This window comes from Theropithecus gelada, chromosome 14, assembly GCF_003255815.1.
Source record: "Theropithecus gelada isolate Dixy chromosome 14, Tgel_1.0, whole genome shotgun sequence".
Classification (NCBI taxonomy): domain Eukaryota; kingdom Metazoa; phylum Chordata; class Mammalia; order Primates; family Cercopithecidae; genus Theropithecus; species Theropithecus gelada.
In genome coordinates, this window is record NC_037682.1 from 55,039,229 (window position 1) to 55,066,690 (window position 27,462).

At 51.1% G+C, this 27,462-nt stretch overlaps 1 protein-coding gene across 6 annotated transcripts in view; it reads right to left on the reverse strand.

Moving 5' to 3' along the window:
• Positions 1 to 27,462, reverse strand: part of AMPD3 (adenosine monophosphate deaminase 3) — a 55,640-nt gene that overhangs the window by 4,246 nt on the left and 23,932 nt on the right. For 5 of the 6 annotated variants that reach the window (XM_025357418.1, XM_025357417.1, XM_025357416.1 and 2 more), the window contains 10 exons: positions 23,575 to 23,779; positions 20,116 to 20,278; positions 17,334 to 17,553; positions 14,989 to 15,118; positions 8,852 to 9,046; positions 7,366 to 7,497; positions 6,664 to 6,827; positions 5,457 to 5,583; positions 2,173 to 2,336; positions 848 to 968 (listed from right to left, as the gene is read on the reverse strand). In XM_025357418.1, coding sequence (XP_025213203.1) covers positions 848 to 968; positions 2,173 to 2,336; positions 5,457 to 5,583; positions 6,664 to 6,827; positions 7,366 to 7,497; positions 8,852 to 9,046; positions 14,989 to 15,118; positions 17,334 to 17,553; positions 20,116 to 20,278; positions 23,575 to 23,779 — 1,621 coding nt within the window. The remainder of the gene's footprint in view (positions 1 to 847; positions 969 to 2,172; positions 2,337 to 5,456; positions 5,584 to 6,663; positions 6,828 to 7,365; positions 7,498 to 8,851; positions 9,047 to 14,988; positions 15,119 to 17,333; positions 17,554 to 20,115; positions 20,279 to 23,574; positions 23,780 to 27,462) is intronic. The other variant, XM_025357420.1, reaches the window with a different exon arrangement.

The following is a 27,462-nucleotide window of genomic DNA, read 5'->3' on the forward strand; positions in this document are numbered from 1 at the left end:
AGGAAGGGCAGCCCACTCCAGCCTATACCTTCAGCTCCTTGCCTCTAGGCATGGACCTAGTCTAGAAGATGCCCCACTTTAGTTGTTTTGTTGCTTTGACTGCAAACAGCCAGGTTGAGACTATAAACACTCCAGCTCCCGGGAGATGATCCCTGGAGGGATGGGAAGGGCGGACCTGCCCAGGACAGAGTGGCGTTCTACTGTAGCACCCACCCTACCCAAAAACGTGACCCATGGTTACACCTCACCGGCATCAGGGAAAGGGAGCATTTTGATCAAACAGCGTGCCAGTGGAAAGTGATCCAAAATATGGAGAAGACTGCACGCACAGAGCTCAAGGGTACACCAGTGAAAAGGTGGATGGACTCTGTGTCCAACTAGTGTGGACTGGTTGAGTCAATTACAGATAAAGTGGCAGACCCTTCATCCTACAACAGCCTTTGGAAGGAAAAGCATAGACATTATGTTGCAGCGTCAAAAAATGCTTGTCATACAACAATAAGGGACAAGGCAGGAACTAAATTCTGTGTTCATTATGATAATAAACACATTAAAAGTATGCTGTGGATAAAAGATGGAAATTAGATATACTAAAAAGCTAATAATGGCTAGTTCTATTAAAGTAACAGCAATAAGGGCTGGCTTTTTTTCATTTCTCCAGTTTTTGGAAAATTGAAATTGCAATGAGTTTGATTACATTACTTTCATAATTAAAAATAAAACCAAGATAAGGACAGACATCCCAGCCCAGAAGAGGGCCCAGCCTTCTGGCCTCACTGACCGAGCCTCCCAGAAGCCCAAGGCAGGGCAGTCACTCAGGGCAGGCTCCCAAGAGTGGCCTGTTTACCTTCTTAAGGAGCAGCCCATGGGAAATGTTGTCAGCAGTGAGGAAGGCAGACACCAGGTGGGTGATGGAGCCGGCCTCCCCACAGTGCGGCCGGAACAGGAACGTGCTCAGGCCGCGCTCCCTGTAAGAGAAGGGGCCCCGAATCAGGAAGGCCCCCCCAGTTGGCTCTGCCTGGGGCCTGCAGCCTCAGCTCAGGGTCAGCTCCAGGGGGAATGACCACCTACGGTCAGCTGTGCTGACCCAGTGCACCCTGGAAACTACCTCTCCTAAAATGCAGAGGCCCAGGCCCCAGGACCCCTTAGAACCAAGAAGCATCACCTCTACCGGCAGAGAGTGGGCCTCGCGGTAGAAAGGGACCCTGCTGTGCCCTCCAGCCACTCTCCTGTCTTCCTCTCCTGGCCTCGTGTCCCGCATTCGCAGAACTGCAGGGCAGGGAAGGCCATGAGAAACCATGGAGTCTGACCTCTGTGTTATGGAAATGAGCAAACCAAGGCTCGGAGAGTGAAGTCTATGTTCCATGCCACTGAACAGGTCAGTGGCAAAGCCAGAACCAGAGCCCCGATCTCCAGAAGCTCAGCCCAGGACTGCCTCCACCCTGCCAGGCCATTTCTTTCAGTCAGGACCCCATTCAAAACCTCCACACCCACCAACTAGCACCAGTTTAGGCTGAGCTAGAGAGGCCCGAGGGCCCAGCAGGGGAAAGTGGGATGCAAGACTTGTAGGGAAGGGAATGGCTTGGTGTCCTGCTGCCCTGGGTAGCTAACTCCTGGCCACATGTGCCTCGTCTGTGTGCATATTGGTGGGAGCCTCTGCCTGTAAGGGCGTGCATGGATTTAGTCTGTTTTTTTCCCTGTTATTTGTCCAGTGCCCAGGGTAGTGCCTATCGCATGCCAGTGATTTGCTGAACGAAAATATGCACATGTGGATATTGTTGGTGTGGCAGTAAGTGAACATGCATGTGTGTGATAGCATGTCCTATGCTTCTGTTATCTCAGGGACGTACAGGTACACATGGAGTGTGCACTGGTGTGTGTACATATAAACGTGTAGACACGTGTGGACTGTGGCTGCATTGCATACTGTACATGACATATGTCTGTACTGGTATGTGTGTTATGGTGGGCATGTTTGCATGTGTGTGATCATGTGGAGACACGCCTCACATAGCAGGCTGGAAAGTGCTGTGTGTTTTGAGGTATGTGGGCACATGGACACGCGTGTTGGTTCAGGTGCACATGGACACAAGGATCACATGCATGAGTGTGTGCATGTGTGCACATGCTAACACATGAACCCAAGCGTGTGCGAGGGCAGGCCTCACGCACCTGCGGAGGTTGTTGAGCACCATGATGTTGGCATACATGTAGTACAGGTAGTAGCTGTAGGGTGGGTTCTGCTCGCTGGTCCAGACATCCGGGCTCGGGCTCTTGTCAGAAAACATGTGGTCGCTGTGCTTGGACTCATCATCCACGCTGTCGAACCCCGTCACCTGGGCAGGAGGACAGGTCCTGAGCACCAAGGACTCAGTCTCGGCTCAGCCTCCCGGGGCTCATAACTGCCAGAGGCCTGGGGGTCTGGGCCCCTCAGGTTCACACCTCAGCTGGGGACCCCTTAGCCTAGCTGAGGCCACATTCCTCCCAGGGATGAAAAGTGAGTGCAACACCAAGTTCTGCCCCTTCGGAGCATCCATAGGTACTCTGGAGGTGAGACAGGAGAGTGCCAAGCCCCTGTGTGGTGGTGGTGACAGTGGGGGAAACTGCCAAGCCAGGTGAAGGGTGAGCCAGCCATGCCCACCACCTGTCCCTCTGCTGTGCCGAGGTCAGCCTGCAGGGAGCAGCAGTCACTGCCATCAGCAGCAGCGACAAGCTGAGAGGGGGAAGGGTCCTAGTACACATCACGCATCAGGCCCTGCTTGAAGTACTTCACTCACATCAGTTAATTCATACTCAGAGCAACCGGGGAGGGAGGGCTTGGCTGCCAGCCCCATTTTACAGTTGAGCAAACCAGGGCCAAGGCAACTAAGAAAGTTGCTCAAGAAACCAGGTTCGGCCAGGCACGGTGGCTCACACCTGTAATCCCAGCACTTTGGGAGGCTGAGGCAGGCAGATCACGAGGTCAGGAGTTCAAGGCCAGCCCGCCCAACATGGTGAAACCCAGTCTCTACTAAAAAAAAACACAAAAATTAGCCAGGCATGGTGGCACACATCTGTAATCCCAGCTACTAGGAGGCTGAGGCAGAAGAATTGCTTGAACCCAGGAGGTGGAGGTTGCAGTGAGCCGAGATTGCACCACTGCATTCCAGACTGGGTGACAGAGCAAGACTCCGTCTGAAAAAAAAAAAATTGGTTCTGGTCTCTGGGTCTGCACTCCTTGGAGCTGTAGTTGGAGGATACCCTAGCGCATGCCCAGGTGAACCCAGGAGAAACCACCCAGCTGCCTCACAGACAGACAAGAGGGTCCTTGCTGGGCTAAGCCGTGGCTCCTGGGAGGCAGCTCTGCTCTCCAATCCCCACTGGGAGCTGCCCTCTGAGATGGGTCTGAGTAGCCTCAGGAAACCCCCACCCTTCCACTGCAGTTCTATTTTAGCTGAGACCCCTGGGGGCCCCTCCCAAGTCACTGGAGCCTTCTGGCTGATCCCAGAGGTCATCCCCAACCAAGACCACATTCATGGAGCATGCGGGCTCTCAGCGCAGAGGGGAGGCTTGCTACCAGGCCACGGCAGTGCTTTGCAAAGGGGCCTCTGAATAGCAGAAGGGAGAAAGAGACTGTCCCCCTTAATCCACAACTGGCCCAAACTGGGGGGCTCCCAGCCCAGGCCCCAGGCCCAGCCAGGTCTGCCGGCTTCTCCTGTTCCTACTGGGGGCAGCAAGGGCCCAGAGGAGCAAGGCAGCATGAGGGTCTTGGCCAGAATCTTCGGTGTCACAGAGCCCTGTGTGTCAAAGGAAATGACAGGGTCCCTGCTATGACCCTAAGCACGCCCTAGACGGGTTTGGGGGGCCAGGGAGGACCGTGAGCTCTGCTCTATGCTTACTAGCCCCATACTTCACCCAAACTTTCTGGGGCCTGACATGGGGATAACTTTAGCCTCTCTTCTGAGCTCTATCCAGCTGAAGCAGGGCCTCACCACTGCATCTCCCACAGCCTCGGGCGCAAAATACGTTGTCTCCTCCTCCTGCTCCTCCCCACACCTGCTCTTCTTCCACTGCTGGCAGCAACCTTCGAACAGTGCACCATCCATGCTCCTGCAAACCCAGGCACCTGGGAGGCATCCTAGACTCCCCCCAATGCCTCCTTCAGTCTCTGTCCAGGTCCTGCCAGGTCTACACCCACCCCTTCTCACCAAACCCCACACTCTGTGCAGAGTCCCTGCACTGCCACACCTCAGAGACACAAGCTGGTAGCTGCTGTGCACCTCACTGTTCTCACTTGGGAGGCAACATAGAATAGGGGTTCGGGGCACATCGCTGGAGTCAGCCTGCCTGGACACGCATTCCAGCTCTGCCACTTTTAGCTTTATGATCTGTTTTAATTTCCTTGTGTGTCAATTGGAGCTAGCAGCTTCACAGGGCTTTGGCGAGGATCAAATGAGATAATCCAGGGAGAGCACTTAACACCATGTCCAACACACACCAAGCACATAATAATTCTGCTTATTGTTAACAACAAAATGATGATAGTAATGGGGTAATTGTGAGGCTTAGGTGAGATCACATCGTGGCGTCTGACCAGGCCAGGCAGCACACACGAGTGTGAGCTGTTTCCACTGGGTCAAGCTCCCCTCCTGTCCCCAGGCAGGCCCCTGACTCTCACCCTTGCCCCCACCTCCAGCTACCTTCTCTTCTGGGCCATCTCCATACAACAGCCAGAATATGTTTGTCTAAAACATAAATTCGATGATGTCCCTCAGCTTGTCCAATCACTTTCTGGGCACACAGACTCAATCCTTCCCCTGTGCCCCAGCCCTCGGGCTCCCCCCTGCACCTCTCCCTGTAGAAAGTCATCCATCACCGGGCACTGGCCTGTATCACCATCTGATACCCCCTGGATGCCAGGCATCAGAGGGAGGGACTGGCTCCCGCCCCCTCTCCCTCCCTCCCTGGTTAAGTCTCTCCCAGACTGCTCCTCTCCTTCTCCTACAACTAACTGAATCTGGAAAGGAAATACGTTTTGGGGGTTTGTACTTAATCACACATGGTGTGAGGACCTTTGTTGCTGGTAAAGCAGGTGAATTAAAGTGTTTGCATTTCTTAAAAAAAAAAAAAAAAAAAAAACCTGAGGCTGCTGCTTGGTGCTGTCGGGGGCTAGATCCAGCCTTTCCAGCCCCACCTGGCAGGAACCGAGTTCCCAGTCTTTGTCCACTGTTGCCTTCCTCTCTGGAAAGGCCTGCCCCAAGACCCCCCAACCCCGCCACCCACGACTCCCAGAGCTGCCCCTGAGGGGAAGGGGACTTTTTAGAAATCCACCTTCTTGGGGCTGGTGACCCCATGCCTGGATCACAGGTGGCAGGACCTGAGATACCTCGGTGAAGGGCGGGAGCAAACCTGACCCAGCTCACAGCGAATCCATTCCTGCCACTATGAGCCCTGCCTGGGGCACCACCCACACTTACATATTTAAGGAAGAGGTGAAGCTCTCGATGATCTTGGGGGTTGATCGTAGCCTCGAAAAGGGGCAGGAAGATGTTCTCCAGCATCTTCCCAAAGTTTGGCAGCAGCTTCTTCGACCTAAATATATCGCTGGGGGACAGCAAAGACTCGCTTATCAGGTGGATCCAACAGCCTGCTGCCCTGTCAGAGAGCAGCCCCAGTCACTTCCTCAGGCACCCTGTGTCCCCATCAAACACCCAGAGTCAAGTCAGATGTGGCCTGAACACAGATCCCTCCTCTCTCCTCCTCTCCCAGCAATGTCTGCAATACTCTGCCTTGGTTTGCAAGCTCCACACCTACCCACGCCCATCAGAGCACTTTCTCAAGCCAGAGGCCACTGGGAGTGGGATGTTGGCATTCTGGCTGACCAACAGGCTGAGATATGAGTCCTCAAACTCCCAGTGACCCAAACATTCTGTTACTCAGCTCTGTTTCCCTAAACCACATACCCCAGTCCATCCTGGAGCCATGGGCTCCACCCTGGCCAGCCACCTGGAGAGGACAGCAGTCATCTGAGTGACATCCAGGGAGAGGGCCAGCAATGTAGACCACTACCAGCTCTCCCCATACTCCGGGTCTCACCAGAAGGACAATCCATCCTCAACCCACAATGAGAAGAAGGTGAGGATGGTTGTTCCCCCAAGGCTTTTGCACTGCTATATTTTTCAAAGATCAAGAGTTCTAGTGTCGGCCGGACGCGGTGGCTCACACCTGTAATCCCAGCATTTTGGGAAGCTGAAGCAGGTGGATCACGAGATCAGGAGTTCAAGACCAGCCTGGCCAAGATGGTGAAACCCCATCTCTACTAAAAATACAAAAATTAGCCAGACGCGGTGGTGGGTGTCTGTAATCCCTGCTACTCGGGAGGCTGAGGCAAAGAATTGCTTGAACCAGGGAGGTGGAGGTTGCAGTGAGCCAAGATCACACCACTACACTCAGAGCCTGGGTGACAGAGTGAGACTCTGTTTCAAAAAAAAAAAAAAAAGAGTTCTAGTATCATGCAGACATCTTTGCTTATCACTCCTTCCATGGAAAAATCCCTGGAAAGGACAAGCCTAAGCTGGCACCAGAACAGGCCCTACCTCTCAGGAGTGCAGATTCAGCAGCCCACGAGGGACAGACTGTCACCTCCGTAGGGCACAGGGCAGACAGCGGAGCCACCTGACTTACTAGATCCGGGGCACCTGGATGATCCAGCGCATGTTGGGAGAGTAGACCTTGTGCTGGATGAACCAGCGGGCCAGGTTGGGCCACTCCTCAGGACTGCGGCCGTAGATGGAGAGCCGTGGCTCTGAGTACTGGTACTTGCTCTCCTCCAGCTCCCGGGCAACCTCCTGGCGTAAGAACAGCTTGGGTCAGCCCCAGTGCATCCCAGCTACATAGGAGACCCTCACTCTCCATCACCAGCAGGGTCCTGTGGCTCCCCCAGCCACCTTGTTCCCAGTCTGGAAGCACTGATCTAAATCCCCAGGGCTGCCTGCTCCTGTAAGCTCTTGTTCCACTTTAGCAGAAGCTCCCTCTGGGGAGGAAGGCCTTGGGTCTGCAGAACCAGCCACGGCAGAAGCATCTCCACACGGAGCTCATCTGCACCCAGCCGGGTTCATGCTGCAGAGACAGGAAAGCCAGGCCAGGTGCTGTGAGCTCGTCCAAGGTGGATACCCTTCCCTCCTCTTCCCTGCAGTTGGCACATGCAGCACTGCCTGGAGCAGGCAGCCAGGCCACAGCACTGGGCACCTGGGCACCTCACCCTTCCCTGAGCTGATGGTGAACAAAGGGAGGGAAAGGAGCCAGGGACACACAGGGCCCCCACTCTCTGAAGGCAGATGTTGGCAGGCACCTGAGAGGCCTTAGAGAGACTGAGGGTTCACTCACCTTGACCATCCGAGCAAAGTACTCTCCTCCCAGATAGTTTTCAGTTTTCAAATACAGGTCACGCAGCTCACTGGCCCCCACAGGGTTGTATTTGGAGTTGAACTTGTCAAAGCGGTGGAATGTCTGCCGGCCCTGCGGGAGGAGACCACACCAATCGACGCATCATTCTGCAGCCACCACGCACATTCCCCTCTCTAGACCTTTACGAGACGGCCTTCTGTATGGCCACACCGAAAGACATCTTCTATGTCAATTCTTGCATGAAACCTTAGAAACTCCTGGGAACCAGGACCATGGATCCTTATTCGGTCAGCTTGGGATGCTTTGGCAAGGCCCCCTGTGAAGGAACAGCAGGGGCCCCATCTGCAAGTCACCACAGCTCAGCTTGGGACACGGCTGGCTTAGTGAGCAGAGAGGCTGGACCACTGAATAATAGAGCATTCCCTATCACTGCTCACATTTTGTAAAGCACTTTCTCCATATTATATCATTCAACGTTCTGTTTAACAAAGGTTTTTTTTGTTCTAATAAAGCATGCACAACACAACATTTACCATTTCAACCATTTTTAACTGTACAGTTCCAGTGGCTTTACGTACATTGACACTGGTGTGCAACCATCACCACTAACCATTTCCAGAACTTTTTTATCATCCCAAAGTCTATACCCACTAAACTAACTCCCCATGCCTTCCTCTTGCCTGCCCCTGGTAACTTCTATTCTCCTTTCTATTTCTATGAATTTGCCTATTCTAGGTACCTTATATCAGTGGAATCACATGATATTTGTCCTTTTGAGTCTGGCTTCGATTTAGTGTAATCTTTTGAAAAGTTCATTGATGGTTGTTGCATGTATCAGTACTTTACTCCTTCTTATGGCTGAACGATATTCCATGGTATGGATATACCACATTTTGTTTACCCATTCATCTGTTGATGAACACGGGCTGTTTCTATCTGTTGGCTGCTATGAATAATACTGCTATGAACATTGGTATGTGAGTATCTGTTCAAGTTCCTGCTTTCAGTTCTTTTGGGTATATACCTAGAAGTGAATTGCTGAGGCATAGGTAATTCTATACATAACTTTCTTAGGAACTACCATACTGTTTTCCATAGCAGTTACACTATCATTTAGTGTTTCAATATTTTTTTTAAAGTGAATAAGGCACATGGCTGTCACCATTTTATAGGCAAGGAAATAAAGGCTTCTGTGAGTTGCCTAAGGGCACAAAACTCCTAAGTGGCAGGAGTGGGATTAGTGCTTAGACCTGTCGGGCCCCAAGCCACACACCCTCTTTCCCTGTCCTATGGCTGCCCCAGACCTGTTATTCTCTGAGGCCACATGATCTCTTAGTCAGATAGAAGAGAAAGAGTTGCTTCCATAGCGCCTCCCCGCAAGCACAATCACGGTGGCTTTCCAGGGGGCTGAGTCCCCAGCCAGGGCTGCTGTCTGCTGGTGGCACTGGAGTGGAAGCTCACTCACCGCGTGGACATCCAGCGAGTCCACAGTGAGGTCGTAGGGGTCCATGTGCAGGCTGTCAAACACCTGCCGCAGGGTGATCTTCTGGCCCCGCTTCTCCGCCACAGTCCTGTCAGGCTCCGTCTGGTACGTGTGCTTGATGAAGCGCAGCAGATGCTTTTGGTTCATGCAGGCAGCCGCATGGATGTGCGTGTCCACCTGGAACACAGCACCCACCAGGCCCTGAGTCAGGCCACCTCCCCTAGCAACAAGAGTTAAGACATCCAACCCTTAATGTGCACAGAACCCCAGCACCTCATGGGCCATCGGGGCGGCCCCACCAATGCCTGGATCCCACTCCGCATCTCTCCTCAGACTTCGAAACCGGCATCCCTCCCTTTCAGCCTTGCTGCCCATTCCACCTCCTTACAGCACCAGGAAATCTTTTTAAAATGCAGATTGGATCAGGCCATTCCCCAGTCAACAAATGACCGGTGGGCCCATCAGCCTCACGATACAGCCCAAGTGCCTTGGCCTGGGATTCAAGGCTTATTTCAAGCCTTAACTCTCGCCTTGCCACTGCCCCATTCTGTGCTACAGCCGTGACAAACCACTTACGGGCACACAAGACACCGAGGTACAGCACACTGTGTCACTTTGCCTATGTGTTTCTTCAGTGTGGAATGCCCTACTTTCTCTCCACCATCTCATCCACCTAGAAATTTCCCACAACCTCCTCCATTTGGGAGCCAACCTTGTTCCTCCAAGCACAACTGAATGTTCTTTCACTCGCCCAACCTCAAAACCTGGCACAGGCATCCCATTGCTGTGCAGACCCTCCTGATCGCTCTAATGTCTGGGTGTCTACTCTTTCACTAGACTGGGAGCTCCTCAAGGACAAAGGCCATGTTTGATGCCTCTAAGTCTTCAGCACCTACCCGAGAGCCTAGTACAAAGTCGAACCAATGGATGAATGAATGAACAAATTAAGAGGTGTGACAGGTTCTCATGGTTTCAGTGATAACTCTGAGGGCCCATCAAATCCCACTCTTCCCATTGATCCCTCTCAGAACCCTCAGAGCATTCCCAAAGCAAACCTCCAAGTGGGAATGAATGAGAACAGACACTAGAGGCCAACCCCCGAAACATACCCTTCCTTGACTAGTCACACCTCACCCAAACTCCAGGGCATCCAAGTCCCAAGAAGAAGCCACTCTACTGGAAGCCGCTCTAGTGACCCTAAGCCAACATATGGACTCAAGCCATGGGGCCCAAGGCCAAAGACCTTAGAGCAAATCCTAAAAAGCAGAAATGAACAGTCAGCTTAGACTTCTCCCCACATTGCAGGGAAAGGCAGTTTTTTGCAGAAGGCACCTTTGCAGAAGGAGCCCAGCAAGATCTCGAAATATGTCCTCTATATCGTGCTAAGTCCTGTGATACCAGACTGACCCCTTGTATCTCTGTCCTCTCCTTTTCAGCCTCCTTAGTCAGCTCATCCTCACTACCAGACCTCTTAATAATGGAATTTCTTGACGCCTGGTCCTGGGCTCTCTTGTCCTCTCACTATAAACTCTCTCCAAAGGTGATCTGTTCCATTTCTGTGTATTTAATTATTTTACTTATACCAATTCCCAAATTTATGTCACCAGCCAAAAGCTCCAGAACTGTACATACTACTGCCTACTTGACACCTCTATCTGGATAACCCAAAGGCAGTTCAAACCTAATATATCCAAAAGTGGACTCTTCATCTCTGACCCCAGCCCAAGCCTGATGATTATCTCCCAGATTCTGGAATCCTAGGAAATGGAGTGTCCTGAATCTAGTTGGTCACGCTGAAAAACTGGGAGTCATCCTTGGCTTTCCTACTACTCCCTTCCCTCAGTGAGTCTCATCAATTCTGCCTTCCAAATGGATGTCAAATCCATACAATATTCTCCAACCCCACTGCCACCACGGGAGTTCAAGCCTGCATGTTCTCAGGCCTGAATTCACAGTGACCTCCTAACTGGTCTTGTTCCTTTTTCTTGTGCTCTGGTTCAATTCGTTCTCCATACACAGAAGCTAGAAGGGATTTTTTAAATGTAATTTGTTTCTGTTACTGAACCCTCTTCATTAATCTTAGGATGAGGGCTCTGCTAATATTACCTGGATCCTACCCATCTCCCCATCCCTCATCCCCACTCGCCCTTTTCACTGTGCTTCACTCACAGGACAGCCATAAGCCCTGAGAAATGAAGCCCCAGCTAAGCTGAGGGATGGCCTGAAGTCACCGTGGGCAAACTGGCTCCCCCTCCCTGAGCCCAAGGGACCTACGGGAGCTCCCGGGGAGGATGACAGCAGCCTCACAGGCCAGGCTGCTGACAGCCATTAGACCACACTCTGGAGCTACTGTTGCGGCCGACTGGGCGCTCAGCCTGGGCTGGGGTGAGGAGGTGGCTGACCTCAGGGCAGGGAATGCTGTCCATGGCTGGCTGAGCATCTCCAAGTCATGCCAAACCAGATATTTGATCCACTGGACCTCTGTGAGCATTATGCCAGCCAGCCCATGTCATTAGCCACAGCCCTCACTCATCAGGGTCCTTCCTGCCATTAATCTTGCCATTCTTACCAGAAAGACAAACCACTGGACATTGGGGAAACAAAACAAAGCAGAAAACTAAAACATCCCCAAAATCCAGGCTCCTCAGAGATGAGGCTGGGCTCACGTGGGATGCACAAGAGAAGGTCAGCCTGGCTCAGCTCAGCTGGACACAGCTTGGTGCAACGAACTCAGCATGACTCAGCGGATTCTGGGCTTTCTGATCCTGTTCTCTAGCTTACCAATGACACACCGCAGGGGGGTCAGCCTATCCTTACCCCCGTGAGTCACAAGATAAATGAGGAAAACAACTGGACAATCCAGGAAGCACCCCATCCAAACTTCAGAATCTCAAGGGTGATTATTTTAGGAACAAAATAATTGAAGGTCATTGGAGGTCAGTGTTTTCAATTCACCAGAGGATCTAAGTGCATTCCCCATGTTCACCTAAGATTCAGATGTAAACAAAGAGCAGAGTTTCCAAATCTGGGACCTAAGCCAACACTGACCATTTCCATACCCATGGCAGGCATTGATAATCGAGGACAGCACTCTTTTCACTAAGCTTTAGGAGTGGCCTCTGGTAACTACCCCTAATTGGTCAGGTTTAGTACAGAAGATAAAACCTATTTGCTATTCTTAATATGACACTTAAACCACAGTAGACCTCACCTATTTCTACCCAATTCCCAAGCAGCAAACACACTCAGCCCTTCTATCTTGCTTCTGCATAGAAAACAAGTGTCTCGGTCACACAGTCCTGCTGGCTGGGCCTCGGGGTATCTCAGCCCTTCACCTGCTGCAATGTGACGGGTCCCTCCACAGACACCACCCACACAGATCCATGGCCACGTCACAGCTCCTGCCTCAGACCACAGCCCTGTTCTGCCCCTGGGACACCAACAGCACTTTAGACAGATGGAGGCCACCATCCAGCCCATTCTGGATTTTAGAAAGCAGCTCTCCTCCCCATAGTAGAGGCTATGAGAGTGCTATCAAGGCCAAGTGTGGTGGCTCATGCCTGTAATCTCAGCACTTTGGGAGGCCAAGGCAGGCAGATCACCTGAGGCTAGGAGTTCGGGACCAGCCTGGGCAATATGGCAAAACTCCATTTCTACTAAAAATACAAAAATTAGCCAGGCGTGGTGCCAGGCACCTATAATCCCAGCTACTTGGGAGGCTGAGGCAGGAGAATCGCTTGAACCCAGGAGGCGGAGGTTGCAGTGAGCCGAGATTGTACCACTGCACTCCAGCGACAAGAGCAAAATTTCATCTCAAAAAAACCAAAAAAAGAGAGTGCTATCAAGTAGGCAGCACCCAGGGGCAGGCACAGGCCTGGCTCATAGCAGCCCTGCACCCATGTTTATGGACTGACAGCGTGCCTAAGAACAGGCCACTGTGTCATAGGTATCAAGGTCGTCTCTGTCCAGAGAAAACATTAACCCCAAGACTGCAGGAGAACCCTGAGGATAGGCTCTGATTTGTTACCCTAGCCCCACGCCAGGACTCGTTCTCATGTTGTGACCAGAGAGCAGTTGGTAGACCCAGGAACACCCACGGGGGCCCCACCTTAGAAGCAAACAGTGTCAGCGCCAGCACAGTCAGTAAGGACACCTTGGCCCCAGGCAGCAGGAAGCAGGTAAGCCCAGGGCATTCACGTATGCACAGGACAGGACTGCAACGGGCTGGGAGAGGCGTTTCTTTGGACATGGGCCTGGGCATGTGCTAGGCATGTGAAGTTCTTTGGGCAGGGCTGAGAGGCGTTCACATAGTGATAGAGACATCCACCTGTCTGAACACCTAAGGCTCACAGAGAAGGAACAAATGGTGCTTGAAGGTAAAAATGCCAGGGTGCCCACGTAAGTGGTGTCTAAAACACCTTTCACTTCTGCCTGGAAATCGCCAAGACACTTCCGTAAGCCTCTCAGGGCACATGAGCTGAAGCCAAACACTTCTTAAAGCTCTTGATCCCATCCAAGTGGGAGTCTGTGTTGGACCCCCTGACGTGTAACAGAAGTGGGCTTAGGGCCTCCAGATATGGTCTTCCATCTGCATTGCTGAGTGCTCCCAGTCAGGAGGTCAGGGAGCCTAGAGCTGGGCTTTCTCAGAGGAGCCACATCCTCCCCTGGCCTACCTTCCCTTATCAAAGCTGACCCCAAAAAGAGGAAGTCCCCAGGAGGTCCCAGCTGGGACAGAGCTCCTGTGGAGATGACAACCCCACTGTGACTCCATTCAGCTTTGGCCATCCCTCCTCCAAGCAAAGCCTGATCCCCACTCTTCCCCAAGGAGCTTCTCTCCCAGCTCACCACACACCCCAGCCCACCTCCCTGCCTTCTGTGGGAAACCCATAGCCCCCGCATGATCCAGGACCTCCCCACATATCTGCAGCCTTACTCTCCCCACAACCCGCTGCTCCCTGCTCCCGATGACTGCGCTCCAGCCACACTGCACTGCTTGCAGTTACGTCAACGCACTGTTTTGACTCTCTCATATCATCCCTCCCTCCTGACATTTGCACATCACGTGCCTCTACCTGGAATGCCACCACTTCCATTCCCCTACCACACCCTCTGCCTGGCAAGCTCCTACTCACTCTAAGCCAGCTCAGTTCTGGCCTCTCCCTCAAACCACCTGGTTGACAGGAAGTGACTCTTGCTCACCATCAAACGCCCCTTGCCTAGCACTGACCCTGTGCCTCACTGCACAGCGCTTCAGCAGAAGAGAATAGAAAGGCTGGGGCCACGATCATTTAACCTTCACTCCTACCGCAGCTGCAGCCCCTGCAGGCGAAGACTGCCAGGAGCCCCAGGCAAGGCTGCCATCCCCTTGGTGGGAGAAGAGAGGCAGAGATCTGAGCATATCGGAGACTTTTCTTTAAATCCACATGATCCTGAAGGATGCAAAACCACAAACTCCCAACTCCAGAGAGATTTCAGGGAATTTAAATTTTATTTTATTAACTTATTTATTTTACTTTAAGTTCCAGGATACATGTGCAGAACGTGCCAGTTTGTTACATAGGTAAATGTGTGCCATGGTAGTTTGTTGCACCTATCAACCCATCACCTAGGTATTAAGCCCAGCTGGAAGCCATCATCCTCAGCAAACTAACACAGGAACAGAGAAACCAAACACCGCATGTTCTCACTTATAAGGGAGCTGAACAATTAGAACACGTGGACACAAGGAGGGGACCAAAGAGATCTTTACAGCTGTGTCTTTCCTTGATGACTCTCATACATCCCCTACCTTAAAAGTAGGCTGTGCTCAACCTTTATGACCAATTAATAGGCTGTGCCCTATTTTCCAAGGAAGAGGGCACATCCCAACAGATATACAATGAGGACAAAGGTTTCCACCTAGAGTGATTCAAGTGCTGTCTGAGACCCAGCCTGACACAAACATAGCTCACCCATCTTCCTTCTGCATGTATGCTTCATACCCCTCTGGCCACAAAGGCGGCCCTTAGCCAGGAGCCCTGACGTTCTCACAGGGGACAAACCTCAGACTGGCTCAGGGCATCCCATGGGCTGGGAGGGGGACCGGGAGGGGCAGCTGTGAACACTGGCCCCTAACGCACCTTTCTCACGTTATAGAAGTCCCGGTGGGGGTTACTCTTCAACTCTTTGAACTCAGACATTTCGTTTAACATCTCATGAAGGCTGAACTTGGATTCCAGAAAGTTCAGTCGTCGGTGACAATAGGTTTTCCTGCAAGTTGGAGATGGGGAGAGACCATAGTTGAGCAGAAGTCACATCGAGCTCTCCAGTTTGGAGGCCCCCAGCATCTGCAGGGGCCAACCCTGGCTGGAAGGGTCAGGATGGAGCAGGGTAGAATGAGGAGGTTCCGGCTTTCTGCAGACCCTGCTGAACTGTTGAGTCACACCACAGACTCTATAAAGTCAGTGGAGAGTCAGGAGATGGGGCAATAGCAGGCCAGCTCTGGGACCTCATACAGGTGTTTTGACTCCTAGTTTACGTGTTTAGGGAATTAACCGCAAGCCTCCATTTCCCATAAGTAAATATCAGGTGGTAACACCCAAGGCTGAAGTAAGGGTTAAACTGGTTTACGCCTGGGAAAGGGCCTGGCTCCAAGCACAGTGGACACTCAGTGGAGGTCTCCCTCCTTCATCCCCTCCTTTCCTTCCTCTTTTCTATCCTCAGCCACTTGTCATTCCTTGAAGAAGGAATTTGTTGCCCGGAGGACTGATAACACAGTCAAACTCCAAGGCATGACCTGCCCACCTTGGGTTGCAGAGGAACCAGCCCCCCGACCTAATGGCCATGGCCCAAGGACCTCTCAACTCTGAGGCCTCACGACAAGAGGAGGATGTTTTGCATCATGGGCAGGTTGGGACTGTAGGGATATTTGTTACCAAGACAGAAATCTCTGTAAGGACTGATGCCCCCAGATTCCCACCAACTCAGAGAAGGGGTTTTTATGATTTATCAGCCAGTAAAGGCCACTGGGGATGGGGATGCTCACTGCTGTGGCCAACCACCAGCCCACACCCAGCCCAGGTGCCTAGCCACACACCTGCATCCACAGCCACACAGAACCTTTGACCACAATTCATGCTACCCTGCTTCCTTGTGCCACCAGAACAAACAGCAGCTTCCTTGGCATCTAATCACCTAGACTTCCATAAGAGCATCTGTCAGCGCTGCAACAGCACAGTCATCCATCTGCCCAGACAAGCCCCAGAGTGGACGGAGCACAGGACAGCCTCAGAGTCGGAAGGGAGTTCAAACGCCACCTCACTCAGTCTCTCTCCCCAGGCAGGATCCTCACAACCTCCCAGATGGGACAGCCACTGCCTGCACACCTGGCTGAGGACAGCCTCTGAGGAACCGCCCCTGCCCTCCCCATACCTTAGTTCTGCCCTCAGATCAGGGAGGACTAAGAGTCATGCTGCCCATCAACCTTGGGCTCACTATGCCACTTTGGAGACTGGCATCACAGGATTCCCAGAAAACCAGAGAGAAGGTCCTCAGGAGTGACCAGCACCTCCCCTCACCCAGACTCCCACTCCCAGCACAGCCACTCTGAGGCTCACAGGGTCCGGGCATTACTGATCAGCCTAAGTGCCCACCAAGAAGTGAGGGGGCCAAATTCAGAAAGATGGCTGCCCACCAGGTTAGCTGGAGCCAAGCCCACAAGCATCATGGGGCATCATGCCCATGAGCAAAGTTCCCCAGGCTCGCTGCATGCTCCTCTCCAGAAACCCAGAAAATCCAAGGCCTGAAGCAATGTTTTCATCACTCCTCACCAAATACAGTTATGCTCTGGGCTGGTAACTCTCTACAAGACTGCTGTCCTGCCTGGGGAGAGGAATGACAGCCAACAGCCATTCAGAGGCGCCCGGGTGGCCACCAGCAAGCAGAAGCTCCACATTATGCATGCAGAAAGGACAAGGAGGCCGGGCATGGTGGCTTACACCCGTAATCCCAGCACTTTGGGAGGCTGAGTTGGGCATATTACCTGAGCTCTGGAGTTTGAGACCAGCCTAGGCAACATGGCGAAACTCCTGTCTCTACTAAAAATATAAAAATTAGCCATGGTGGCACATGCCTGTAGTCCCAGCTACTCGGGAGGCTGAGGCAAGAGAATCACTTCAACCCGGGAGGCAGAGGCTGCAGTGAGCCAAGATCATACCACTGCACCCCAGCCTGGGCAACAGAGCAAGATGCTGTCTCAAAAAGAAAAGGAGGCGGGGACAGGGAGTACCACGTCTAAGGCTATGCCAGCCTATGAAGGAAAACTGTTGCAGAAACCCACAAAGCACTGAGGAAAGGAGAAACCGCACTCTTTCTGGGATGCTTTAAGTACAGAGGACCCCAGGGCAGAGGGGTAAGGCCTTTCTTATCTCCTTCCTACAGAACAGCACCTGTGCAAAGAAAGGCAGCCGCAGAGAAGCTGGCTTACGTGGGGCCATCGGTGATGAGAGCCAGGATGTGGCTCATGTCCACTGTGTATGTCTCCAGGTCGGGGTAGGGCAGGCTGTGCGGCTCCTGGCGCTCCAGCATCTTCTTGTTATCATACACGAAGAGAATGCCCCCCTGCATGTGGACCAAGTAATCCAGGTTGGGGGGTGCATCATCCAGGCAGTAGGGGTCTTCCTGGGGCAGTGGAGGAGGATGGAAGTCTGCAAAACAGGATTGAGGGATGGCAAAGTGCCCCCCATGGGCTCAAAAGACACGGAGGCCTGCCCTGGTCTTCCCACCCAAAATCCAACCCCACACTGGCCCCGCATCTGATGTGCTCTTCCCTGCTTCCTTCCCAGCACTTACCACCATGTCAAACCATGTCACTTCTTTATCTCAGATGTGACATCTTCTCCACTCCAATAGAAACTCCATGCAGGCAGAGACTAGTTTGTGCTGTTTACTGCTACGTGTCTAGAACAGTCCCTGGCACATGGCTAGCACTTCAACAATTTTTTAAAAGTTAACTGAAATGGGCTTCATTTTCCTCAGCACTTCAGAGATCCCAGGAATATTAAGAAGGGCAGCAGTGTCTTCTCCCAGGAAGAGAACAGATTGCACCTGGACTGCCCAGTGGAAAATAATTGTCCTGGGCCCAGGCCAGCTGAGGGGCTAAAGAAGCTACTCCCTCCCCAGGAGGAGCAAAGGATAGGGAACTTGTCTCCCTCAGAGCGGGGAATGCCAATGATAAAGCCATCTGCTCCCCACCACTATAGGTTAAGGTTAGAATTAGCCAACAGGAGGCAGAAAACTCCTCTATGCAATTTCCCTGCTGTGAGACTTTCAGCAAACTCCTTTACCTCTCTGAGCCTGTCTCCTTATCTGAAGATAACACCCCTTGCCTTAACAGGCTGCTGTGAGGTTGCAATAGTGTGTATAGAAAATTCTTCATAAAGAGTAATGTACTACGAATAATGAATTATAGGATATTATTCTTATTATTCTCATAATTAGTTTTCCTTACTCTTGATAAACTCTGTCCCTAAGGAATGTATTGATGCTAAATATCAGTAGAGCTGGAGGCTTCAACTCCATGCAGCTCAGTCGGCACCATCCAGGATCAGCTGCTCAGCTGCCGGCATAGGCAGGAGCAAACCTCAAGATCTGCATCAAAGGAAGTTGCCAAGGCAGAGTGACCTGCCTGGGCCTCCTCCATCCATGCTTGGAAGGAACAGGCCATCCCTAGAGCACATGTAAGGAGCCACAAAGGGGCTGATGCAGGCAGAGGTGGAGAGGGACGTGCCCCATCAGGTATGGTCACAGGCCAGCTCAGGAGGCCCTAATGCGTGTAGCAGTCTGCGAGATGCAGGCAGTTCAAGCTCCAGGTAAAGCTACAGCCTGCACACTCGGAAGTTGCTCCCCTTCCCCATACTCATGCCCAGAACACGGGGGTCCTCTGTCCACGTAAAGTACACATTTGACAGTCATTTCTGTCTTTGCCAAAACCGAGATGGTAGGATCCACTTCCCTCAGATAGGGAAATGGACCCACAGGGCTGAAATTTACCTCAGGCCCCAGCTGTTCAAAATACAGGACTTGAAATTCAAGGAAGCCAGAGACTGGGGCAACTTGGCACCACCAGCTACCCCCAGAGGCAGCCAGGGTCCCAGGCACTGATGGAGACCACCAGGGCCCTTATGTGTCCCCCCACCACCAACTTTCAGGAGTGGGGTTTCCTATTGTCCTCATTACCGCCCCTGCTGCTGTTAGGTCCTTCACGGCGAGGCTTCATGAGGAAACCACCCAGCCCTCTCCGATCTCCCCTTCCCTGAACTCGGCAGCATAAATGCAGCTACCACTTACTGAACACTCACTAGATGCCAGAACTGAACTAAGTACTTGACATGCATTCTCTTGTTTAATCCTCACGACAGCTCTTGGAGACAGATATTATTTGCATTTCCATTTTATAGATTACATTTTACAAAGTGAGGCTTGGAGAAATATCTTTCCCCAAATCCCAAGAAATTGATGGAGGCCAGATACAAATGCAGCTGTGTTTGACACCAGAGCCTACATCATCTTCCCAGGGAACATGCCCTCTGTTCCTACTCCCTCCCCAATCCACCCTACCACCAATTTGGCATTTACTGTGTGATTGTGTTCTTTTAAATATGCCACACGAGGCCAGGCACAGTGGCTCACATCTATAATCCCAGCACTTTGGGAGGCCACGGCAGGAGGATCACTTGAGTCCAGGAGTTTGAGACCAGCCTGGGCAACATGGTAAGACCCCCATCTCTACAAAACATAATAATATTTTTTTAAATTAGGTGGGTGTGGTAGTGTGTGCCTTTGGATACCAGCTACTTGAGAGGCTGAGGTGGTAGGATTGCTTGATCCCAGGAGATTAAGGCTGCAGTGAACAGTGATTGTACCACTGCATGCCAGCCTGAGCAACAAAGCAAGACCCTATCTCAAAAAAAAAAAAAAAAAAAATCCCACATGAGACTGCCTGTCTCCCTGATGGACTCCCAAGAACAAGGACTGTCTTTTACTTCTCTCTCTTAGCTTCAACAGTTCAGCTCTGCACAGGTGAGGCATACAGTACATATACAATCAATCCTTGGGGGAACCATCAAACATCAGTGTGGGAGAAGTCAATGCAAGAACACTGTCCTCTTAAAATACCATCAGGGGAAATAGATCAAGCCAGCAAAAAGCCCTGAGTAGCTCTCAGTCCACCCACACTTGGGACCCAACCTCCAGCCAGAGCTCTGTACCTGGAAGGCCCTCTTCCGGAGGTGCAGTATCTGCCCGCAGATGACCCAGGTACTGGGATGTGATCCGCGGGAAGCGGTGGTAGGCGAGCCTTGCATACTTCTCCCGGATCATTAGGGCCTTGGCCAGGCTCTTGGCTGCCTGCTCGTAGTCCTCCAAAGTGATCTGCAGAAGGGAGGCAGGCAGGAAAGGGTTCACGCAGCAGGCCTGAGACTGCCATCCTTGGAAAGACGTGCTTGTAAGACTGGCCCTTGCCTGGTATCTGGGAACCTGGATTTCAGGAGGGTTCTCACCACTCCCTGACCAGTAAGAGTGGTTCACTGCACCTAAACTGTTTGTGCAAACAATATGGTTCACGTTGGACACCTGCTTTCCTTCTGGGAGCCTGGAATTTGAGATCTGCTATGCAGATGTGTGACCAGCCTCAGTGAAAACCCTGGGCACGGAATCTCTAATGAGCTTCCCTGGTAAACAACACTTCCCACGTGTGCTGTCACAATGTGATGCTGAAGGTATTCGGTGTGTTCTGATGACTCCGCTGGGAGAGGACCTTGGAAGCTTGCACCTCGTATCTTCCAAGTATCTCTCCCTTTGCTGATTTGCTCTGTATCCTTTACTGTAATAAATGAAAGCTGTAAGTACAGCTATATGCAGAGTCCTGTGAGTCCTCCTGGTGAATCATCCAACCTGGGAATGGTCTTGGAGACCCCCAACACAGGAGACACAGGAGGAGTGAGGGTCGTTGGAAGAGAGACAAGTGCTCCAGCCTGCACATCCAGAAGCTGGCTTCACATTCAGCTAATTAAGCCAAAAGTCTGTTTTTGCACCAGCCCCATGAAGGGACAAAGCCTGAGTCCTACCCCTGAAGGCGATGAGCGCCATCATTTTCAGTTGATAAAATTCATGTGTCCTTCATATGTCGAAACAAAACAAAAAGCAAAAGCAAATTCTGCATGCTCAGCCTGCTTCTTTGCCAACCCCACACTTCTGATTAAATCTGTTAATCACCCAACTCATCCAGGCCACAAGACCCATTGTCATGTGTTATGTGCCAGACCTTTCCAGAGATTTCATTTTGCTCCTTACCGCAACCCATTTTGCAAATGGGAAAACTGAGGCCCAGGGAGGATAAATCACTTGCGAAGCTACAAAGTCAAATTTCAGACTCTAACCTGATTGAGTCCCAAAGTCTAAGGATGTTCTGCTTTACCAGAGCAGCCTCATATTCAAAGATGAATGAGATCAATTCCCACCTTCCAATGGGCTCATTAATCTTAATCTGTTTGGGAAGGATGAGAATCACAGAAAAATGCTTGGGAAGACAAGTGGCCATACAGACATAATGCAGGGTAAAGGGTGCAGCAGAGGGAAGCACCACATGCTGGCATAGCCCAGAGTGGGGAGGGCTGGGGCCTGAAAGTGTTCCCCTCTGCTTTAATAAAATCATCATTTTAAATTTTGCAATATTTTAAACATACACACAGGCACCAAAGATAATATAATCTACCTTCTAGAGCTGACAATATTAATATTTAGCATAATTCTTTCAAATTTCTCACAAGTTTAAAGAAATAAATCATCACAGATACAGCTAAAACTCTACCCTCCTCCCTACCCCATCCTCAGAGGGAAGAAGTCTGAATATATTTTTCCTATGCATGTTTTTATACTTTTACTAAATACTACTTCTTGCTTTTTGTTACGGTGGTAGATTCTCCTTTCCTGCCTCTAAATGTCCCCATAGGGTATGTTAATTCCTTTTATACCTCCCAGTGGATGGCTTCTGAGAGCAGCAGGAATAGGTGAGCAGACACAGACATCTTAGACAAAAATACGTCCCAGCCAACAACAAAGCCAAACACTTTCTCTGGGCAACCAATGGACTCAGCATGACAGGGGCTCAGGCCATGGCTAAGGACATCAGAGAGGATGCTCAGGACCCCTGTGGACTAGTGGCCACCAGCCAAACTTATAGGCATCACAGGACCCATGGCTGGCAGCAGACCTACTGCTGCCAGGAGATCTGCAAGATCAGCCTGCCTCTCATGGACACTTAGCTTTCTGAGGACCAATTGCCCAGTTCAGGTGCTCCATGTACTACTCTGTGCCAGCCAGGAGACTAGAAGAAAGAAGCTAGTACATGTTAGTACATGGTACGGGCTGATGTCCTCCCGTTCAGCTGGTGGTCGGCCCACCTCGACTCTTGCTTTCCAGTGCTCTGCCCACCTGCCTGAGGCTGGGTGAACACCAAAGACTCATGGTCAAGACGCTAATCTCCAGAAAAGGCCTGCATTTTTCTCAATCCAATCTAAACTCCCAACCATGGGAACTTAATTAAAATAAACTATGATACATCCTCACAAAGGAATACTATGTACATATTTTTTAAAAGGACAAAGAAGTTATGTACATATTGATATGGCATTATCTTTAAGATGTATTGTTAAGTGGAAAATGCAAGATGCAGTATAATGTATATTGTAAACTACGATTTTTGTAAAAATAAGTAAATAAACTATGTATGCATAAATAATTGTAGGTACATAGACCATATATGTGAGAATACATAAGAAACCAAAACTAATGGTTGCCTCTGAGGAGGAGAATGGGTGAATTGATACCATTTTTGTATCTTTTAAATTTTGTACCATATGCAAGTGTTCTCCATTACATATAACCAAAAAACTTTTGAAAGCTAGGGGAAATTTTATAGAAAGAGCAATAAGCTGCATTGCTGTCTCAGATTCACCATATTTTCTCAGCTACTGTTAAAAAGAGAGACTAATGAAGCCAACTGAGGCGTAAGTAGTGAGTTGGGGCCAGGGCACTGGAGCCAAACTTAACCCTGGCACTAACTCAGTGATATTTCTCTCCAAGAAGTAGGCATGCATAAAAAATGCATCATCCAATCAGGTGAAATTAGCACATTTTCAGTGACTGCATTAACTCACTTAGTGTAAACCAATTTGCTCAATTTCTAAACAAGATTCTCTCTTCCCAGCTGAGGGGATCTAGCCTATATTTAAGGGTACTGAACCTACATGTAAGAAGAGATGATTTAGCAACAACTAATTTCACACAAACCATTCAGTACCATGACTTTGAATCTACTAAACATTTGGCAACACCGAAAGGCCCAAGCTGGCACCTTTCTCATCGGGCTACAGGGACCAATTCCAGCTTTCTAGACTTAGAGAACATGTGGAAGTTACAAGCCACAGACACAGTGTGCCAGCCTGCACCCCGGGGCCCTCCTCACAGGGAACCGGCAGCCACTGAGACACCACACCCACACCCCACAACCTCTGCTAGGACCCTCCTTGCCTCCTGTGCCTCCTCTTTACCTTCTCCCAGACACCCACGGACAGGACCAGGCTCCAGAGGTGGGCACGACCCTGTGGCCCATGGGGCCCCTGGCCTCTGCACGCAAGGCACATTCAACACTCCCACCGACGCCTTACCCCGGCACAGTAATCTCCGCTGATGGTGACCCGCTGGAACTCAGGCATGGCATAGGGTGCTGGCGTGGGCTGGGAAGTGGCTCCAGTGACCACAGGGGTTGTGGGAGACATGACCGGACTGGCTGCCGGGGGGCCCTTCCAATCTTGCTGTGTCGGCATTTGCAGAGACAGGGACTGGGACCGAATCATCTTGAAACTTTTCTTTCTAAGAGCCAAGGACAAGGAAAAGTGGGAGACATCAGCAGCTAATTGGGGCGAGTGATAAAGACTCTTTGCTATGTGTGTGGCAGGAGAATTTTGCTATGATTAATCACTGGTGCTGGCCCTACCATTAAGAAGTTTCTAATTATTCATGCCTTCCTCTTACACATGTCTGCATGAGAGAGAACATAGCCCTCCAGACACCCCTACCTGTGGTCACCATGCACCACTCAGGGCTGTTTGCACAGCCCACAGAAGATTAAAGCAGGCAAATGCCCCAGGAGACAGACAGACAAATGGCAGACCACACTGCATAGGCTCTAAAACCACAGGGCACTAGAGGGGAGGACAATAGCAAATCATGTGGGCTTTCCCCACAGTGTGGACAGCATGCTAGCTTCAGATAACACAAACTCTCAGTCCCAACATATGAACAGTCTCAGAAAGGACCAGGAATAGGGTCACAGAGAGACAAGCACACTGCATTTCACACAGTTAGACATTTGGGGCATTGGAGCCAGAAGAGACAGGGATGCTCAATGAGTCCGATCTCCTTGTTTTACGAAGAAGGAGTAGAGAGAGTGCTCAGGACCCCCGTGGACTAGCGACCGCCATCCAAGCTTACAGGCATCATAGGCCCCATGGCGGGCAGCAGACCTACTGGGTGCCAAGGAGATCTACAAGATCAGCCTGCTTCTCACAGACACTTTCCCAGAGATAGGAAAGGGCTGGCACAAAGTCACACAGCACAGTGGCTGCTCCATCCAGCCTCCACCCCTGCTGCTCCCTCCTCTAGCCTGCCATGTGCCATCCTGGCTGCCGCTGCTGGAGCAAGCACAGATATGTACCTCTGTCTGGGGAGAGGGATTGATCAGCACCAAATGCAGGTCCCTCTGGACCTGTTGCCTTGGCACCAAAAGATGAGTACACTGGCTCTTGGGCCCAAGGTTGGTTTAAAATGCCACAAGCCCATGCTTATTTGCAAGGCTGATTTGTGATGACTCCACCTTCCTCATTCATGAAATAGACATCACATGACGTCACCGCAAGTCTCTTCTGCAGGAAGAGAATTACCCAGCATTAAGATGAGGCCATCAGTACTCTTCTCCCACCTCGTGTTTCTTTCTGCCTCCAGTGGAACCCGGCCTCCCCACGGTGCCAGCCCACAGTGCCCAATGCCAGAAACCAGTTAACTACCTGCCCTACCTTGTGCCATGGGCCCAGTAGCTTCCTAAGTGCTTATTCTACCACAACCACGCCACTAGCAAGGACTCAGTAACAACTGTGACCCACCAGAGCCCTTCTCCTCCCCAGGTACTAGTGTGATACCTACAGGCCTGGAGAAATCGGTTGATCCCCAAATAGGTTTCAGGGCTCACCTGGAAGCAGCTCTCCTCCTCTTGGCCTGTGGCCAGGTCTCCTCACTGACGAATTTTCAAGAACCACAGTTTTCCTCCTGTGTTTACACACCCAGTGCTTGCCATGGTCCTCTGGTTCTCACCTGCCTACACCGTGTTATCACATCTTTGGGACAAGGCTATTTTAACCTGAAAGACAGAGGTGGCTCCTTTTCAGGAATTTACCTTCCCCTTGCCTCTGGTCTTGCTAAGAGACACACTGGGCTGCTTCGGGAAACTCAACCTGAGCCCTGGGAGCCCCCAGCCTCAGCTTTCCCTGGTCTGTCCTCCATCAAACGGAGCTCAGTCAAGCATCCTGCCCCAGGGATGCCACCTTGTCAGTCACTCCTCACAGGCGGATTCACCTTGAGGATGAGGTTCTCCCTTTGGCATCTTTTGGATGTTCACACCCAGAGGAAGAGCCATTACTTCGGGCTCCCCAACACATTCTGACCTCAGCTGAGACGCATGAGATTCTGGTTTCTGTGTCACTCAAATGCCTGCCAGATCGCTGTTTTTATTTCCATGCAACCTCACCCCCCAAATGCCTTAGCCAAGGCTGCCTGAGGTCTGGCCCTACCAACAAGAAGCAACAGGTGACATCTAAGGTGAGCAACAGCTAAGAAAGGTTAAAACACACACACACAAACACTACAACCCAAATGCTGGGAGGCTGCCTAAGCCAACGGCCTGCCAGGCTTATCCTGGGAATGTTCTTCTGCCCCAGTGAGGAAGTTAGGCCCCACAAACTGGTGCCCAAAGAATTCTCCTTCCTGGGGATATCCATTATGGCGACAACCTTGGTCTTCAGATGAGCTCCAGATTGTCACGTATGAGCATCTGCAGGCCGGGAGCTCAGACTTTGCAGGCATGAGGGATAGGTTTAGCCACAGATGGGCAAACTTCTCAGGGCTCACTCCCCTTGGGCTTGGAAGAACTGGAAGTTAACCACAGCTTGTATCTCAGAAAATTGGAAAAGCTGTGTGGAGCCCAAGGATGACCCTGGATTTGTTTTCTATTGCTGCAGAACAAATTGCCACAAACTTGATGGCTTAAAACAACAGCCATTTATTAGCTCACAGTTCTATAGGTGAGAAGTCTGGGTGGGCTTGGCTGGGCTCTATGCTCAGGGTATCAAAAGGCCAAAATCAAGATGTTAGCCACACTGTGCTCTTGTCTGGAGGTTCTGGGAAAGAATTCACTTCCAAGTTCATTCCAGTTGTTGGCAGAATTCAGGTCTAGTGGCCATAAGGCTGAAGTCCCAGGCTGCTTGCTGGCTTTGACCAGGGGTCACTCTCAACTCCTACTGACCTCATGCCAATCCCTGCACATAGCCCCCTTCATCTCCAAAGCCAAGAGTGGTCATTGTGCTGTTGCTTTGACTCTCTCTGCCCTCCCCTCCTACTCTCAGAAAGCTCTCTATTTTTAAGGGCTCATGGGATTAAATCAGGCCTACCAATAAACCCCCATCTTAAGGTCAGTTGTGCCATGTTCCATAACATCATCACAGGAGTGATGATATTCACTCATCTTATTCACCGCATCTGGAGATTAAGGAGGGACATCTGTGTGGGCCATTTTAGAAATTCTACCTCCCCTAGGCCCAAATCTAGCATCCATTCTATACAACCAAGGCCCAGCCAGTAAAGGCAGAGGGTTGGAGCTGAGTGACTGGGTGTGTGGGTGTAAGTGTCAGAGGGTGCATGCGTGACATGGTTTGCATCCATGTCTCTGCCCAAATCTCATGTGCAATTGTAATCTCCAGTGTTGGAGGTGGGGCCTGGTGGGAGGTGATTGGATCATGGGGGTGGATCCTTCATGAATGGTTTAGCACCATCTCCTTGGTGCTGTTCTAGTGATAGAGTTTTCATGAGATCTGGGCATTTAAAAGTGTGCAGCACCTTCCCCTACCCACCCTCGCTGCCTCTTCCTCCTGCTCCCACCATGTAAGACAGCTGCTTCTAGTTTGCCTTCACCATGAGTCAAAGTTCCCCGAGGCTTTCTCAGAAGCAGATGCTGCCATGCTTCCTGTACGGCCTGCAGAACTATGAGCCAATTATACCTCATTTCTTTATAAATTACCAGTCTCAGGTATTTGTATAGAAGTGCAAACTAATACAGTGAGTGAGTGTGTCTATGAGTGTGTGTGTGAACAAAACTGATCTGGTGCCCCTGTTAGAAAGTACTTCCTTCTGATGGGCCAAGGTCTGTCTGTCCACTGTCTCACCTGCTGCACCTTGCACTAGCCCCTGGGGCACCAGCATTTGCTGGGCCACAGCTGGCACACCCC